The following is a 16,541-nucleotide window of genomic DNA, read 5'->3' on the forward strand; positions in this document are numbered from 1 at the left end:
GTTCCTGCCTTTCCTCTGCAGAGGGATGGGGCTGCTGCTGAAGATTCTCATCCCTTTGCTGGGAGCAGCACTGGCCTTTTATTTTTACTCAGCACCCGAGAACTTCAGCGAAGGTAAGGCCCGGGAGAAGCAGGGAGAAGCAGGGAGAAGCAGGGAGAAGCAGGGTCCACAAGCACCACCACAGGGGCGGCGTGTGCCGAGCACAGCGACCTGGACGGGGCTGGCACAGCCAGGGAGGGCTGGGAGGGGAGGTCAGGCTGCCCCAGGCGAGGGGTCAGAGCTGGGGAAAACTCACAGAGCTGGGACACAGTGCCTGACCCCTGGAAATGACTTATTCAGGAAACAAGAAGTTTTCCCACTTCAAACATTCAATCCTTTTATTGGCCAGCTCTCCCTGCTCCCTGGGCAGGGGTGCAGAGCTCAGGCCTCCCCACCCCGCAGGGATTGGGGTCAGACTGCAGCGGGGCCTGAGGAGGCTGGCAGGGGCACAGGGAGCTGCAGGGGCACAGGGAGCTGCAGGGGCACAGGGAGGCGCAGAGGGGCAGCCAGGGCTGTGCCAGGGCTGTGCCAGGGCTGAGCTCTGCACCCTCCTCGGCAGAGCTGCTCCGGGGGAAGCGGGTGATCGTGACGGGAGCCAGCAGCGGCATCGGGGAGCAGATGGCGTATCACCTGGCACGGATGGAGGCACACCTGCTGCTCACGGCACGCACAGAGGCCAAGCTGCAGAAAGTAAATGGCGAGGGGGGCGTGTTGGCCTGGATGTGATATTCACCCCACCCCAGGGCACACCTGGTACCTGCAGATCCACCCCAGGGCTCCCCCAGCCCCAGCCCTGCCTGGCCCAGGACAGGAGCAGTCTGGGCTGGGTTCCCTGCAGCCCGGGCTGGGTTCCCTGCAGGGGAGTCCATCAGAGCCCTTCTCTCCCCAGGTTGTGGAGCGGTGCCTGGAGCTCGGCGCTGCCTCCGCCCGCTACATCAGCGGCTCCATGGCCAACGCCAGCCTGCCCGAGGAGGTGCTCAGGGAGGCTGAGAACACCTGGGGTAGGTGCTCCCTCCTCAGCCCCGTGCAGCCCAGCCCCCAGCAGGTGCTGGCTCTGCGGCTGGTGGCACAGCTGCTCTGCCCACAGGGGGCCTGGACATGCTCATCCTGAACCACATCGGCCAGAGCGGCTTCACCTTCTTCAGCGGGGACGTGGGGCACGTCCGCAGCCTCATGGAGACCAACTTTGTGAGCTACGTGGCCTTGGCCACGGCTGCCCTGCCCCTGCTGAAGGAGAGCGAGGGCAGCATCGTGGTGGTTTCATCCATAGCAGGTGAGCTCCTGCCCACAGCCCTTCCTCTGCCTGCCATGATCCCAGCTGAGACTGCTCCAAAAGGCCACAAGCAGGGCTGGCTCTCAGGGGCAGCACATTATTAACTCTGCACAATTCAAATCCTCTGGGAAATTTATCTTCTGTCCTGTCAGGCCCTTGGCACCCTGTGATCACCTTCCCACGCTGCAGTGCAGGTGATTTCACAGGCATGGCCACACACTGAACACACACTGGCAGTACCTGGGCATCTCTGCAGGGATACAAAAGCTGCTCTGGAAGGCCCTTTGTGCCACGTGTCACATCTTGAACATTCCTGAGTGCGTTTATCTCTCAGGCATTCATGACAGCTTATTCCAACACCCTAAACCCCAGCACTGGAGCCACTGGCAGGGCAAGAGGAATGGAGAGCTGTGCAGCCTGGTGCCTGCCCAGCACCTGAACCCCAGCCCTGTCTCTGCTCCAGGTAAAATTGCTGGCCCTTTTACTGCCTCCTATTCCGCTACCAAGTTCGCCTTGGACGGATTTTTCAGCTCCTTGAGGCAGGAGCTCATCATAGACAAGGTCAACGTTTCCATCACGCTCTGCATCCTGGGCTACATCAACACAGGTAAGCTCAGCCCTGCCAGGACCCCGTGGCTCAGCCCATTGCAGCCCAGCCCAGCTGAGCCCGTCCCCTGTCCCTGGTGCCAGCCGGCTCTGCCACTGCTGCTGGAGCCCCCCTGCCTCTGCAGCTGTGGGAACAGGACCCCAACCCTTCAAAAAGTGAGCCCTGAGGCCTTGGACTCTGCCGGGCTCAGCAAACTCAGGGGTGGAAAGCAAAGGGAAGGGAAGGACATATTATAATTGTTATTTTCACTTTTCTGAGCCTCGTTAAATAGGTCTGATCCCAGAGTCTGTGGGTTTGGGGGTGCCCTGGACGCCGCAGTGAGCTGATGGCGCTGTGTCCCCGCCCCTGTCCCGTTGCAGAGAGCGCCGTGCGGGCCGTGTCCCACGTCATCCCGGACACGCCGGCCCCCAAGGAGGAGTGTGCCCTGCAGATCATCCGGGCGGGGGCCCTGCGCCGCCGCGAGCTGCGCTACCCCGGCCCGGCCATCGGCAGCGCGCTGCTGCTGCACAGCCTGGCCCCCGAGCTGCTGGAGGCGCTGCTGCGCGGCAGCTACCGCCTGGAGAACGTCCGGAGAACGTAGTGCCGGCACACCGGGACACCGGGGCCGTGCCGGGACACCGGGGCCGTGCTGGCACACCTGGGGCAGTGCTGGGACACCTGGGCTGTGCTGGCACACCTGGGCAGTGCTGGCACACCTGGGCTGTGCTGGCACACTTGGGCAGTGCTGGCACACCTGGGCTGTCCTGGCACACCTGGGGCTGTCCTGGCACACCTGGGCTGTCCTGGCACACCTGGGCAGTGCTGGCACACCTGGGGCTGTCCTGGCACACCTGGGCAGTGCTGGCACACCTGGGCTGTGCTGGCACACCTGGGCTGTCCTGGCACACCTGGGCTGTGCTGGCACACCTGGGCTGTGCTGGCACACCTGGGCTGTGCTGGGACACCTGGGCTGGGCTGGCACACCTGGGCAGTGCTGGCACACTTGGGCGGGCGCACACCTGGGCTGTGCGACACCTGGCTGTGCACACCTGGGGCTGTGCTGGGACACCTGGGGTGCGCACACTGGGCTGGACACTGGGCTGGCTGGCACACCTGCTGTGCCGGCAGACCTGCTGTCCGGGAGGGCAGAGGACAGGTCTGGCTCTGAGCCCAGCTGCTCAGGACGACTCTGGCTGTGAACCCAGCTGTGCTCGGTGCCCTCTCCCCACCCTGGGGCATCCCGGTGCTGACGCCCCGGCAGCCTGGGGCAGGACACTCCAGGAGCCTGTAAGGCAGCACAAAAATGTCCTTTTTAGCAAAGGGCTCTTGTAAAGGGCTTTTTGCAGCCAGCAAGCAGTCCAGAGGAGTGCTGCAGCAGCATCTGCTGCCAGTGCCCTGCCCAGCAGCAGGGTCCTGCTCATCCTGCAGACACTGCTCCCCTGGAGAGCCACTGAGGCAGCTGAGCTGAGCCCTGCCCAGGACCAGGCTTGGGCCAGGCAGCACAAAGCACCCAAAGCCACGAGAGAGCTCTGAATCTGGAGGTTTCTGTCACACATCCCTTCCATGCCGGTCTTTGTAAAAATAAATCCAGTGTTGCTTTGAGACCTCTGCTGTTCCGGGTGTTCCTTCTCCACGTGGGAGCCCTTATCAGGGCAGGGCGCCCTTATCAGTGCCCAGCTGGCTAAACCGACCTCCTCCCGATTTGCATTAGCGAAGCTTTCACTTCTCTAAAGACCTTAATGAATTTCTGCCATTCCTGACCTCTCCTCAGCTGCCAAAACACGCTTTTTTTTCCTCTTTGCAACCTGCAAGGAGCCTTTCAATAACAGCATTACTGTACTTCCCCAAAGCCGCTCAGGGGAACTCCGTCCCCGAGTGCCACGGGCAGCTCCGGCTCACGCTGTGTGTCACACAGCAGCACGGGGAGATGCCCCGGGAGATAACTGAGCTGCTGGCTCTGCTCGGGGCCCGGCTGGACCCTCGGGGCTCCTGAGATAAGGCCGACCCCGCCGAGCCGGGCTGCGGGCACAGACAGGAACCGGGGCTCGGCCGCAGCTGCAGCGTTTCCTGTTCCACAGAGAGCGGGAGAGCGCAGGATGAGCTGCTGGGCATGAGGAGGGCAGCTGCGGCTGGGCACGGCACCCGAGGGGCGGCACAGGAGCCTGGCACCAGGTAAGCGCCCGGCTGCCTGCGGGGCTGCAGGGGAGCGCAGGCCAAGGGCAGCACCAGGCACATTTCCCTCCTTTCTCGCCCCAATTTCAGCCTACACAACTTGCTCTGGGGAGCTGTGACGCCAACCAGCAAGAAGCAGAGGGTTTTTCCTGGTTTCCCTTGAAGCAAGAGGTGTAACAGCTTGGAAAGCAAAGATAGAGGACAGGTTTAATTAGAGAGGGTAATTTGGGGTAACAGAAGGAGGAAATAGAGCATTAGCTTGTCAAGAAAGCCTCCAGGGTTTGCTCAGCCCCGGGTGAGTAATGGGCTGTGTTTCTTTAAGCTTTATCCTGCTTTTCAGTGCATTTTTGGTGAGCTGAGGCTTTTACAGCCCTGGGATGGGCTGGGCAAGCCAGAGGCAGCACAGGTGGGAGAGGATTGAGCTTTTCCTGGTGGGAAGAGATGGATGAGTGCAGGCTGAGCAGAACACACAAAAATGGAGCAAAATGAGTTGAAAAACACTCGGTTTTTGGAGCAGTGTCCTGGCTGGGGCTTGTGGGCACCTTCCCCACCCAGGCACCACCCCAAAAAGGCTGCTTGCCTTCAAAGGAGGCCCCTACAGTAAAAGAAAGTACCAGGAATGAGCCTTGAGCACCCCACAGCTACCACCAGGACAGCAAAAAGAATTTCAGAGCAGATTTTATACAAACTAAACAAGTGCCCTGGATGTGACTGGCACTCCAGAAGCGCTGCCCAACACCCCACACCCACAAAGCCCAGCAAAGGCTGATCTTCACTGATGCCCCGTGTTTTGCGCTGGTTCCGCAGGGCAGAGCCCCCGAGGGGACAGGGCCAGCATGCCCAGGAGGGCAGAGAGCTACGAGGAGAGGAGCGAGCGGCGGCAGGAGGCGCGGGAGCGGCTGCGGGGCAGGGTCAATGTCACCCGCTGCAGGGCCAGTGTCACCCCGGGCCGGGGGACACCGCCAGCAGCCACCAGCCCCCGGCAGGCTGAGTTCCTCCGCAGGAGAAACCTGGTGGCCGAGGCCGGGGACACCCTGCCGGGACAGAGATGGACACCCACATGGGAGGAGGACACCCACAGCTCCTCAGGGGGATCGTCCCCAGCCTGTCCCTTCGCCTCCACAGGGACACAGACCCTGCCCAGCTCAGCAGTGACAGACTCGAGCCAGCAGACAGAGTGAGCAGCTCCTGCCCTCCCTGGCAATGCCCAAAGTGCTCCCACAAAAGGCTGCACAGACACAGCGCAGCTGGGGAGGGGGTGTCCTGCTGAAGACCCTCCCTGACTCCTCAGTAACACACTTTGTTTTCCATTTCAGCTGGGGAATAGCAGTTTTAAATAAGGTAAGCAAAGCACAGGTAATGGAACTCCTGAAAGGTAAACTGCTGTGGAAATATTTCCACTTCCCTGGGAAAACTAACCCAATGGACCCCAGCAGGCTCTCCTTCTCCACCCAAATATAGGCTGTTAATTCATCTTTATTTAAAAAGTTTAGTTTTTATTAGCAAGTTTATTTAGTTTTGGAGCAAGTCCATACCATGTTTATAAACTGAAACAATCCTATTTTTAAACACCTGCCCTTTCCCTTTCAGGAAATGGTGCAGCTCTCCAACTACCTGAAGGTAGGTACCAAACAGTGCTCAGCACCCACTGGGACAGCTGGTTTTCACCAAGAATAATACTTATTAAAATTGTTAATATTGCTAAATGAAGGGGTGTTAAAAGCCCAGTTTTAACATGGCCAAAAAAGCCAACAGACCTCAAAGACCTGGAGCCTCCAGGCAAGGCCAGCCCTGGGCTGGGGGCTCCGGGCTGTGCCCCCAGCTCTGGCCCCACTGACTCTGGCCCCCTGTCCCACAGGAGGCCCTGCACCGTGAGCTGCTGCTCAAGCACAAGATGGTGATTCTACAGGAGCTCCTGTCCACCCTGCTCCAGGCTTCAGAGAAATCCTGGCAGGTACCTGAGAGCTGCAGCCCCCCATCACCTCCCCTGCCTCCCCTGCCTCTCTGCTCAGGGAGGGTGGGACCAACTCAGCAGAAAAGGCCCTTTTTGTCTTCTAAGAGGTTGCAAAATTAAGATGATACATTTTATGTAATATATGGGGCTTTCTTATAGGATCCTTAAATCAAACAATTCGTGCTCTTGTGGCATTAAAAAAAAACACGGTTTGAAAATTCTGTTGGGGCAGAGAAGCAAGTGATTGGGTGAGGGGGGACAAAAACTTGTGTTAGACACATCCTGTGGTGAGAAACTTCCGCCCTTGCTCGCTCCTTCAATATAACGTGAGCAGGAAAAAACACCCAGCCACAGGTGCAGGCAGTGGCCATGAAACCTCAGAATACCAACAGGTGGGTGCTCCTTGCTGCTCGCTGTCCCTGCTACAGGACAGGAGAGACTTTGCTGCTGCCTCTTGCATGCTGCTGTTCCTCAGCCTAAAAATCAGCTTTTCATCAGCCTAAAATTAGCTTTTCATCGGCCTAAAACTCAGCTTTTCCTCAGCCTAAAATCAGCTGTTCCTTGGCCTAAAACTCAGCTTTTCATTGGCCTAAAAATCAGCTTTTTATCAGCCTGACAATCCCCTCGGTGCTGGAGCCAACAGGCAGATGCTGCTGCTGGGAGGGGATTCCATAAGGCAGGTGGGTCTGGCAAAGGGAGAGATGGATGGATGGATGGATGGATGGATGGATGGATGGATGGATGGATGGATGGATGGATGGATGATGGATGGATGGATGGATAATGGCACAGTCACATCTGTGCACAGCTGGAACCTGTGCAGACAGCGGAGAAGGAGAGCTGAGGAAAACCAGGCAGGATATTGCACATCTAAAATTGCTTTTCAAAATTCCACCTACATACTAAGAGCCTTTGGTTCTTTGCACCAACAGCTGAAGTGGGAAGATTGAGTCTTTGGGACTGTAAATGTGCTTGTGTGCAAATTTAACCAGGGCTGAGACACCGGGGAGTCTGGTTTTGCTTGGCTCTGTCAGCTATTCCTGTAACACCGAGGAGTTTCTTGTCAGAGTCGTGACTTCAGACAGCAGTGGGCAGAGGGGATATTGGTGTTCTCAGTATTGGTGGTGGAAAACAGCCCACGTGAACTCTTTGCTAGCAATGTTATGTGAATTTGCATGCAGTCTGCTTCCACAAGGCCTGAGCAGCCTGACTAACACCGAGAGGAGCTGATGACAGTGAGGAAAATGAATCATCACCGTGCCCTCGATCCCCCTGCCCAAGTGCAGATGTTGCAACAGAGACCCAACCCATTTTCTAAGGAAAACAGCCAGACAAGAGCGTTCCAGCAGCTGGAGCTCGAGGCAGGGAGGGAGCACAGGCAGAGAACCGTGGGGACAGGCAGCAGCTGCATTTCTGCCAAAGCCAGCAAGAACAGCCCCGAATCCCCTCGCTCCTAACTTGTCATGTCACTGCCAGCACCTGCACACTGTACATAACTGTACATAACTGTACACACTGTACATAACTGTACATAACTGTACATAACTGTACATGTTGTACATAACTGTACATAACTGTACATAACTGTACATAACTGTACACACTGTACATAACTGTACATAACTGTACATAACTGTACATGTTGTACATAACTGTACATAACTGTACATAACTGTACATAACTGTACTTAACTGTACATAACTGTACACACTGTACATAACTGTACACACTGTACATAATTGTACATAACTGTACACACTGCACATAACTGTACATAACTGTACACACTGTACATAACTGTACATAACTGTACATAACTGTACATGTTGTACATAACTGTACACACTGTACATAATTGTACATAACTGTACACACTGCACATAACTGTACATAACTGTACACACTGTACATAACTGTACATAACTGTACATAACTGTACTTAACTGTACATAACTGTACATAACTGTACATAACTGTACATAACTGTACACACTGTACATAACTGTACATATTGTACACACTGTACATATTGTACACACTGTACATAACTGTACACCCTGTAGACACTGTACAAACTGTACATAACTGTACATAACTGTACACACAGTAGACACTGTACATTACTGTACATACTGTACATAACTAATCATAACTGTACACACTGTACATAACTGTACATAACTGTACATAACTGTACTTAACTGTACACACTGTACATAACTGTACATAACTGTACACAACTGTACATAACTGTACATAACTGTACACACAGTAGACACTGTACATTACTGTACATACTGTACATAACTAATCATAACTGTACACACTGTACATAACTGTACATAACTGTACTTAACTGTACATAACTGTACATAACTGTACATAACTGTACGTATTGTACACACTGTACATATTGTACACACTGTACATAACTGTACATAACTGTACACACTGTACATAACTGTACATATTGTACACACTGTACATATTGTACACACTGTACATAACTGTACACCCTGTAGACACTGTACAAACTGTACATAACTGTACATAACTAATCATAACTGTACACACTGTACATAACTGTACATACTGTACATAACTGTACATAACTGTACATAACTGCACACACTGTACATAACTGTACACAATGTATACACTGTACATAACTGGACACATTGTAACTGTGTTACACAAAAGTGCAATTATTTAATTAGCTAATTAAAAAATTACTTTTTTATAAAATTACTTAATTAGCCAATAACATAATAATTATCTAATAAATAAGTAAGCAACTAATTAGTAAGGTAATTAATGAATCATATGCAAATGTAATTACATAATTACCTAGTTACATAATATGCAATCACTTAAGAAGCTAATTAAATAATTACATAATGATGAATTTAAAAATTACATCATTAATTTTTACATTAAATAATTATGTAATGAAAAAGCTGTCACATAGAAATGTTATTATATAATTAGCTAATCAAATAATATATAATTAATCACTTAATTTGCTGATTAAGTTGTAAAGTAATTAAATATTGATTACCAATTAATAATCACCTAATTGATAAAAATATTTCCTTAATTAAATAAGTAATAAATTCTCAACAAGTAGCCAATTAAGATTAGGTAATTACCTCATTAATTACCCACATGACTACCAATTAATATCATCTAATTAACTAATTATATATAAATTAATTAACAAATTAAATTATTAGCTGACAAAATTTCTAATTAAAGACCTAATTGATTACCAATTAGTTAGGATTGATTTATTAATAATAAAGTTGGTTGCCATCAATTGCCGCAAAACGCAACTGTCGTAAAACTGCAGTAAAAATGCGACTGTCGTAAAAGGTGTCGTAAAGCGCTACTGTCGTAAAAGCTGTCATAAAGTGCAACTGTCGTAAAAGGTGTCGTAAAGCGCGACTGTCTCATAACTGTAAAACTGCCTCATAACTGTACTGTAAAACACCAGAGAGACTCCCTCAGGACAGGTTTTCAATCCATAAAAGTTTCACTTTCCCCATATCCCATTTATTCTGAGGCTGGGAATGTTTCCTTGAGCTCTGAGCAATGAAGAGACTTTGATCTGATTACAGATGAAGGGAGAAAATGAATCAAAACACAGCCCAACAAAACATTGGGGGCACATTGTGCAGTTCATGATTCCACATCTCACTTCAACTGCTTTTCCCCAGGGTCAGCTGAACGAGGACAAACTGAGGTGTAAACTACGGGTGCTGGAAAATCAGCTGCAGACCTGTAGCCAGGTAATGTCTGACTCACTGACAAACACGGGTGAGGAAAGGCAGGAAAACAAAAACCAAGCCTTGTCACTGAGCCAGGCCTCAGTTTCTTCATCGATCTGATGAGATACTTATCCAAAAAGGACTTTAACTCTGCTGAAGCAATGCTTCACAGCACATTAGCAGCAGCATTTACACACTCTGGGTTTGCTAACACTCGGGTTTAGCAAAGTGGGAATCTGACAGATAAGCACTTCAAGCTCTTTCTTTCTCTAAAGAGTTACTCAAAGGAGTGTGTGAAGAAGATCCTGATCGAGATGGAGGACCAGAAGCAGACCTATGAGCAGAAGGCAAAAGAGGCTCTTCAGAAGATGCTGGAGGAAAAACTCCTAACAGAGCAGCAGCTGCAGAACTCTCAGGTGAGCAGTATGCCTTACGCCTGGCTTGGCTTTCATTTAGCCCAGCTGTGACAAAGAAAACCCACATCAGGGAAAGGTGATGACAGGCTTGCCATTAGCAGCAAAGATAAAAAAATATGAAGTTTTAGCTACTCAGCAAAGCCCAAAGCAACTTTAGTGCAACCTGTACTCACTGCACAAGCCGCACATCAGGTTACAGACAGCTCACAGCTGGGGAAGTATACTTGGGTTTGTCAGCTTGAATTGCAAACCCTTTCCTCCCACCATCCCTCTGGGCCATTCCCTGCCCTGCTCACACCAACAGACAGCAGGGCACGACGTCTCCAGAGCTGTTTTCTTCTGGAGTTGCTCATTTATATGAAAATAGGTTTTCCCCAAGAGGCAGCAAATTGCTTTGCCCCGCAGGATAACATATTTGCAGAAAGACAAGTGAGCTTTATCCCAAGTACCAGCGGGCTGCTCAAGCCTGCTGGCAGCACAGGAACGTGTTCCAGAGGGAGCGCTGCCCTGCTTGGCTCTGTCCATCAGATGGCATCAGCCCCACACGGGTTTTTGTGTGCAGCTGCTGCTCGGGGAGCCAGCGCTGCCCAGCACAGCCCGGCTGGTGTCACCAGGGCAGGCTGGCAGCATCCCCCGGGCCTGGTCACAGCCACCCCTGGGTCACAGCCACCCCTGGGTCTCTCTCTGCTCTCCAGAGAAGCCTGGCAGAGATGCAAGAGGACCTCGCCCTCTGGAAGGAGCACAATGCCACACTCAGAGCCGAGCTGACCAAGGAGACCACAGCACACACCGAGCTCAGAAACAGCTTCCAGGCTTTACAGAGCGAGCTCCAGGTACGTGGGCTCCCTGCAGGAGCAGCCTGCTCTGGGATTGTTGGGTTGCCCAGAGCAGCCGTGGCTGCCCCTGCATCCCAGGGGGGTTGAATCTGCATTCGTATGGGGATAGTATTTGTGAGTCGCGGGTTATGTGGGCGAGTCAAAAGTTCAGTGAAGTTAGGAGGATGCGTAGGGCCAGTGATAGGGCCGGTATGAATAGGATTATGTTTATTACTCTTCTGTGGGTTCAAACCAGATTCTAAGGATTGGAAGTCGATTGTAATTAATATACTAGAAGAGTAAGATCCTCATCAGTACATAGCGATGTAGAGGAACAATCATACGGGCCAGGCTGGACACTGGGCGGGAGCAGCCTGGGCGGTGGAAGGCGGAGCGGGGGCAGCACGAGGGGAGCTGTGACGCCCTGCCAAGCCGGCCCGCTGTGTGTCTGTCTGTCTGTGTGTCTGTGTGTCTGTGTGTCCGGGCGCAGCGAGCGGACGCGCAGAGCGAGCGGCAGAGCCGGGAGCTGCGGGCGCTGCGGGACGAGCGCACGGAGCTGCTGCACAGAGCCAGCGCCCTGCGCAGCGACAACGACCGCCAGGCCGGCCTCATCCGCCACATCCGAGGTACCGGGGCCGGAGCTGTGCCCTCCGGGAGCCGCCAGGGACCAGGAAAGAGCTCCTAAAGAGCTCCCCGGGGCTCGGAGCAGCGTGCACGCCACGCTCATTCCGGCGCACCGCACATCTCAGCGTGCCACCAAGGCTGCTGATTGCCACAGCCCTCCAAAAGGTTTTCCTGGCTAGATTAAAGAGTTCAGAGAAGTGGCTTTGTTAGAGGAAAGGATGTGATGGGAGACGTGAAAAGAAATAAAAACCTAAGATGTGTCCTCAGCTTGAGGCAGGACTTGCCACCCTTGGCAGAGCATCAGCCCCGGTGCTGGGTGGTGAGGGCAGACAGAGGAGCTGGTAATGTCCTAAAGCACCACTTCAGACACAGCAAGGAAACTCACACACGGTACTTTGAACTCACACATGGCTATTTTAAAACATAATTAGGGAAGAGAAAGCAGGTTGCAGTTCTAATCTCATAACGGGTCTTGCATGAACAGCTTTAAAACAAACCATAAATGACTTGAAAACGAGCACGAGAGATAAAGCTGCCAAAAAAGAAAGAGCAATAAACAGCTAAAAATCACATCCCTTCAGAGAAGAAAGTCCAGGGCAGCCAACAACGTCTGCTCCACTCTACACATGTGGAGAACAGAAAAGTACCACCCTTGCATAAAGATACACAGAGATTTACACCAACCTTGATCTTCTATCCTTATTTCAGATAAATTGCAAAAAGAACAAGAGCAGAAAGTAACACTGGAGGCAACAATCAGCCATTTGCAGAGTAAGTAACACAGAAATGCACAAAGTTAGAGACCTCCTTTAGTGCTGGAGACAGTAATGGTGCTTTTTGTGTTCCCAGACTTGATCCACAACCAGAACAACCAACAGAAGAGCCAGGAGGTGACGGTGCAAAGGACAGGTCAGCAAACTTTGTAACCCTCACGTAGCACTCCCTGGACACAGGAACACTAGCCCTGACTCTAGGGAAAGTCTGCAGTGGTCTAGAGTAAAAGGTTATTTTAAAGCTACACAGAATAAATTGTTTTGCTAGTTAACATTAAAACTACAAACATATTTATGATGGCAAACACTTTAAAAAATAAATGGATTTCACTTCAAATTCTACTTCAGTGGCTCTGCCATATTTTTTCCAAACAAAACACATTCCAGTTTATAATTGCAATTACAGCTGTACTTGACAAAAAGAAAGCAATAAAAAAGGCATTTTAACTCTCCCTCCCCTCCATTTCTGGCAACTGCTTAGAAATATTGCTCTTTAGATGATGAACTTGTAGCTACAGCAGAGACAGGGATAACAAACTCAGCTCCTGTGTCTTCTGCTTTGTGCATAGCACACAAATATTATCCCTAAAGTGTGCTGAGTAAACAAGAGCTAGAGCCAGCCCAGAGCCTGGAGCTGTTTCTCATCAGAAGCCTGACTCTCTTCTAGACCAGGTTTTCACCACACAGACCCCACCTCTCACTCCTGCCAAGGAAAAACAAAACGCTCTGTCAGAGCACCCCGAGGAGGAGGAGGGAACAGGAAGTCTGAAGGATGAGATGCAGAAAACGACATCCCAGCTCACAGCAAAGGAGAACGAGGTGAGGAAGTCACTCAGCAGAAACACTGCACACCAAAGCTCCTGCAGGCAGCCCAGGCTTGGCTCCTGTAAGGATTACCTGCCCTAAATTTTATCCTGACCCCACTCCTGCCCAAACCCCCGATGAAGCCCCTGCACACAAGGGCAGGGCTGCAGCAGCCTTGGCTGCATGAGCAGAGCTCTCCCTGTACAAATCCCCCTGCCCTCACAGACAGGAGAGCCTCAGCAGCCCCACAGGGAAAAGCCAAAGCCACGCTTTAAGAACCAAGCCCCTGAGCATAAGGGAAGGAGAAGAGGAAAAGAAAATGCTTGCAATAATAACAACAATAAAAATAACAGGAAGAGTCTGCTAACAGAAGCAATGTCTGTACAAGTGGGCTGAAAAAAACCCAAAAACCAAAGCCTTTTACACACACTTTGCCATCAAACCAGCCTTCTGCCAACCAACAGCCCCTCAATTCTTATAGCAGTGTTCAGCCAGCAAGGATCTATTCAAAAGGACTTATAAAAGAATAATTTATAACTTAGCATAGCAGAGCTGAGAGCCACACAGGAAGAGAGCTTGTGCTGTGACTGCTGGCAGCAAAGCAGGCAGGTGTGGGAAGCTGGCAGTGCCCCAGCAGTAATGCTGAGCTGTGCCTTGTCCCTGCAGGTACCCCAGGTACCCAGCAGCACGCTGCAGTGACTCTGAGCTGTGCCCTGTCCCTGCAGGTACCCAGCAGCACGCTGCAGTGACTCTGAGCTGTGCCCTGTCCCTGCAGGTACCCGAGGATGCTCAGCAGAGCCGTGCCCAGCTGCGGGTGAAGCTGCTGCAGCCACTGCAGCAGCCCGGCTGCTCTGGGGACACACAGAGCCCAGGGGACCCCTCCTGCTGAGAGCCCCTCGCTGTGCCCGCAGTGCGCGGAGCTGCGCTCGGAGCTGGAGGCGCTGAGCCAGGAGTACCAGTGGTGCCTGACCCGGCTGCGCCAGTGCCGCGACGAGCTGAACCGCTCCCACGGCAGCCAGGCTCAGGTGGGAGCTCCTGCCCGCCCCCAGCGCTGCACACCGGCCTGGGACACGTCCCCTGCTCTGTGCCATGCACACCGGCCTGGGACACGTCCCCTGCTCTGTGCCCCGCACACCGGCCTGGGACACGTCCCCTGCTCTGTGCCCCGCACACCGGCCTGGGACATGTTCCCTGCTCCGTGCCCTGCAGAGGGCAGTTCGCTAGGGCTGCCATGGGAAGTGGCATCCCCCAGCACGCTCCCAGTAACACAAGCTTCTCCTGGCAGACACAGCGGGGCCCCTGGATCCCTCTCCTGGTGGCAGTGGCAGCAGCGGTCATCGCCATCTTCCTGGCGACTTACAGGCTGTGAAGGAGCTCCTTGATGACTGACTTCACTGCAGGAACTGACCTCTGCTTCACCAAAAGCAAGCTGACCTCACCTCATCTTCTGCTCTTTTGTGTGTGCACATTGGGTTCGCATCCCGAGCTGGTGTCACTCCAGCCAGCTCCTGTGAACACAGCACATCACCCCTTCCCTCAGCTGCTGTGGTTGCTTTGTTCCTGCCGAAGGCTGCACTGCCCAGCCCCGAGGCACCGAGGGACAGAGCCCCTGTGCCCACGGCTGCTGTGGCTCACACAGGGTAAGAGGGACAGGGCATCCTGTGCCCCTGGCATCCAGCCTCCCTGGGCTTTACGCCTCCAAGTTCTCCTCCTGTATTTATCGCCTCCCTAAATGGGAGGTGCTCAATCCTGGGCTGTCTCTACTCTTACCTGACAAAGGAACCCAGCTCAGGGGGGTTCCTCAGCACAGTCCCCTCACACCCACTGCTCTATCCACTCCTCCAGCCTCCCTTGTGGCCAAGCATCCCCACAGCCACACCTGCTTCCCCTTCATTGCCAGCACCACAAGAATTCATCAGAGACAGGGGTTTAAAGTCCCTTTTGCAGCTGCACCGTGCAGGTTTTACAGCAGCACTTGCCCATCATTCATGTGCAGGCTCAGACACAATGACATCACCTCACACGGGAAGTAAATATACCTGAAATATACACGTAATATACACGTAGTAAACACACATGGAGCCTACAATAAACTTCACGTAATTCAAAGCACTGTGGTGTTCAAATCATTTATTCATCTTCAGCTGCCCACTGCAAATAAGCACACTGACTTTGCAGGGTGTGACGTGCAGGCAGGCAGGACCGAGGCAACGGAGCATCTGGGAGCACACTTGTTTTTTTTTAAAGAAAATGTATTTGGTTTTGCCACCGGCCTGCGGTGACTGTCACAATTCAGCCTTCAGTGCTCAAGGACCACGAGAGATGCAGGGGACAACACACACAGGGAGCTGGATCTTCTGCCTTGGTCCCTGACACAGTGAGGAAGGCTAAAAAGTCTGAGAATGCTCGTGTTTTACAAGGCAACCGCTGGAAGAGACACGACCTCGCTGGAAATGCAGAGATCTACGAAATCGCTCTGAGCACCAAAAGCCTCCTTGAGCTGCTGGCACCAGGCATCCAGCACGTCCCTGAGCTCGGCGCACAGGCTCTCGGGGACGCTGAAGGAGCAGATCTGCACCCTCAGCCCATCCTTTATGCGGGGGCAGGAGGCCCGGGCCGTGAACACCCTCAGCGGGGTCAGCGCCAGGCAGTTCTCGGCGCCCTCGGCGAAGGTGTACACAGCGGGGTAGCCCAGCAGCACCCCGGCCACGGTGCACAGGTTCCAGCCGCTGGCGACGACCTCGCTGGCGGTCACGGGCTCGGCGCCGGCGGCCTCGGCGTCCCGCAGGTGGCCCAGGAGGGCGGCGAGGTGGCGGCGCACGGCCCGGGCCTCGCTGGGGCCGCAGAGCGCCGGGCCCCGCCGCGCCGCCGACACATCCACGAGCGGCACGGGGTGAGCGTGGAGCCGGTCCCGGGCCAGCCCCGGCCGCAGCACCAGCGCCGAGCCGCCCATGGCCAGCACGTGCAGGCGCTCCGCGGCCAGCCCGGCCTCCCGCAGCCGGCCCAGGTAGCGCCGCAGCTCGGCCGGGCCCGCGGGGCCGCAGTCCCACAGCAGCGCCGGCTTCAGCCCCGCCGCCACCGCCAGCACCTCCCCGGCCGCCTGCAGCGCCCGGGCCGCGGGCAGCCGCCGCCTCCGGCCGGGCCCCTGCGCCTCCCGGGCCGCCGCCACCAGCAGCGGCACCGGCAGCGCCCCGGGGCCCGGCGCCATCAGCGGGAGCCGCCGCGGTTCCGGGGCGGGCCCGAGATCGGCCCGGCCCCGGCGGAGCCGCCTCCTGCGGGGCGGGGACGCCTCGTCACGGCCCGGGGAAGGGCCGGGA

The 16,541-nt window shown here is 53.8% G+C and overlaps 3 protein-coding genes across 3 annotated transcripts; 2 read left to right on the forward strand and 1 right to left on the reverse strand.

Moving 5' to 3' along the window:
- The first annotated feature begins 25 nt into the window (after positions 1–25).
- Positions 26–2,499, forward strand: LOC115913635 (corticosteroid 11-beta-dehydrogenase isozyme 1-like). Its single transcript, XM_030965778.1, has 6 exons — positions 26–113; positions 599–729; positions 929–1,040; positions 1,127–1,312; positions 1,776–1,919; positions 2,279–2,499. Exons 1-6 carry the CDS (start codon positions 26–28, stop codon positions 2,497–2,499), a joined length of 882 nt encoding a protein of 293 aa, XP_030821638.1.
- A 1,335-nt stretch (positions 2,500–3,834) lies between these two features.
- On the forward strand, positions 3,835–15,239 carry TRAF3IP3 (TRAF3 interacting protein 3). Its single transcript, XM_030965777.1, is given in 15 exon segments — positions 3,835–4,070; positions 4,878–5,247; positions 5,387–5,411; positions 5,661–5,690; positions 5,929–6,024; positions 9,742–9,813; positions 10,068–10,208; positions 10,904–11,041; positions 11,514–11,649; positions 12,356–12,418; positions 12,497–12,556; positions 13,088–13,239; positions 14,000–14,047; positions 14,049–14,249; positions 14,510–15,239. Coding segments are annotated over 14 exon segments (1,587 nt in total). The 5' UTR covers positions 3,835–4,070; positions 4,878–4,906; the 3' UTR covers positions 14,594–15,239.
- Positions 15,240–15,341: 102 nt separating this feature from the next.
- Positions 15,342–16,432, reverse strand: C26H1orf74 (chromosome 26 C1orf74 homolog). Its single transcript, XM_030965812.1, has one exon. It carries the CDS (start codon positions 16,430–16,432, stop codon positions 15,638–15,640), a length of 795 nt encoding a protein of 264 aa, XP_030821672.1. The 3' UTR covers positions 15,342–15,637.
- Positions 16,433–16,541: the final 109 nt, after the last annotated feature.

This window comes from Camarhynchus parvulus, chromosome 26 (genome assembly GCF_901933205.1).
Source record: "Camarhynchus parvulus chromosome 26, STF_HiC, whole genome shotgun sequence".
Taxonomy (NCBI): Eukaryota; Metazoa; Chordata; class Aves; order Passeriformes; family Thraupidae; genus Camarhynchus; species Camarhynchus parvulus.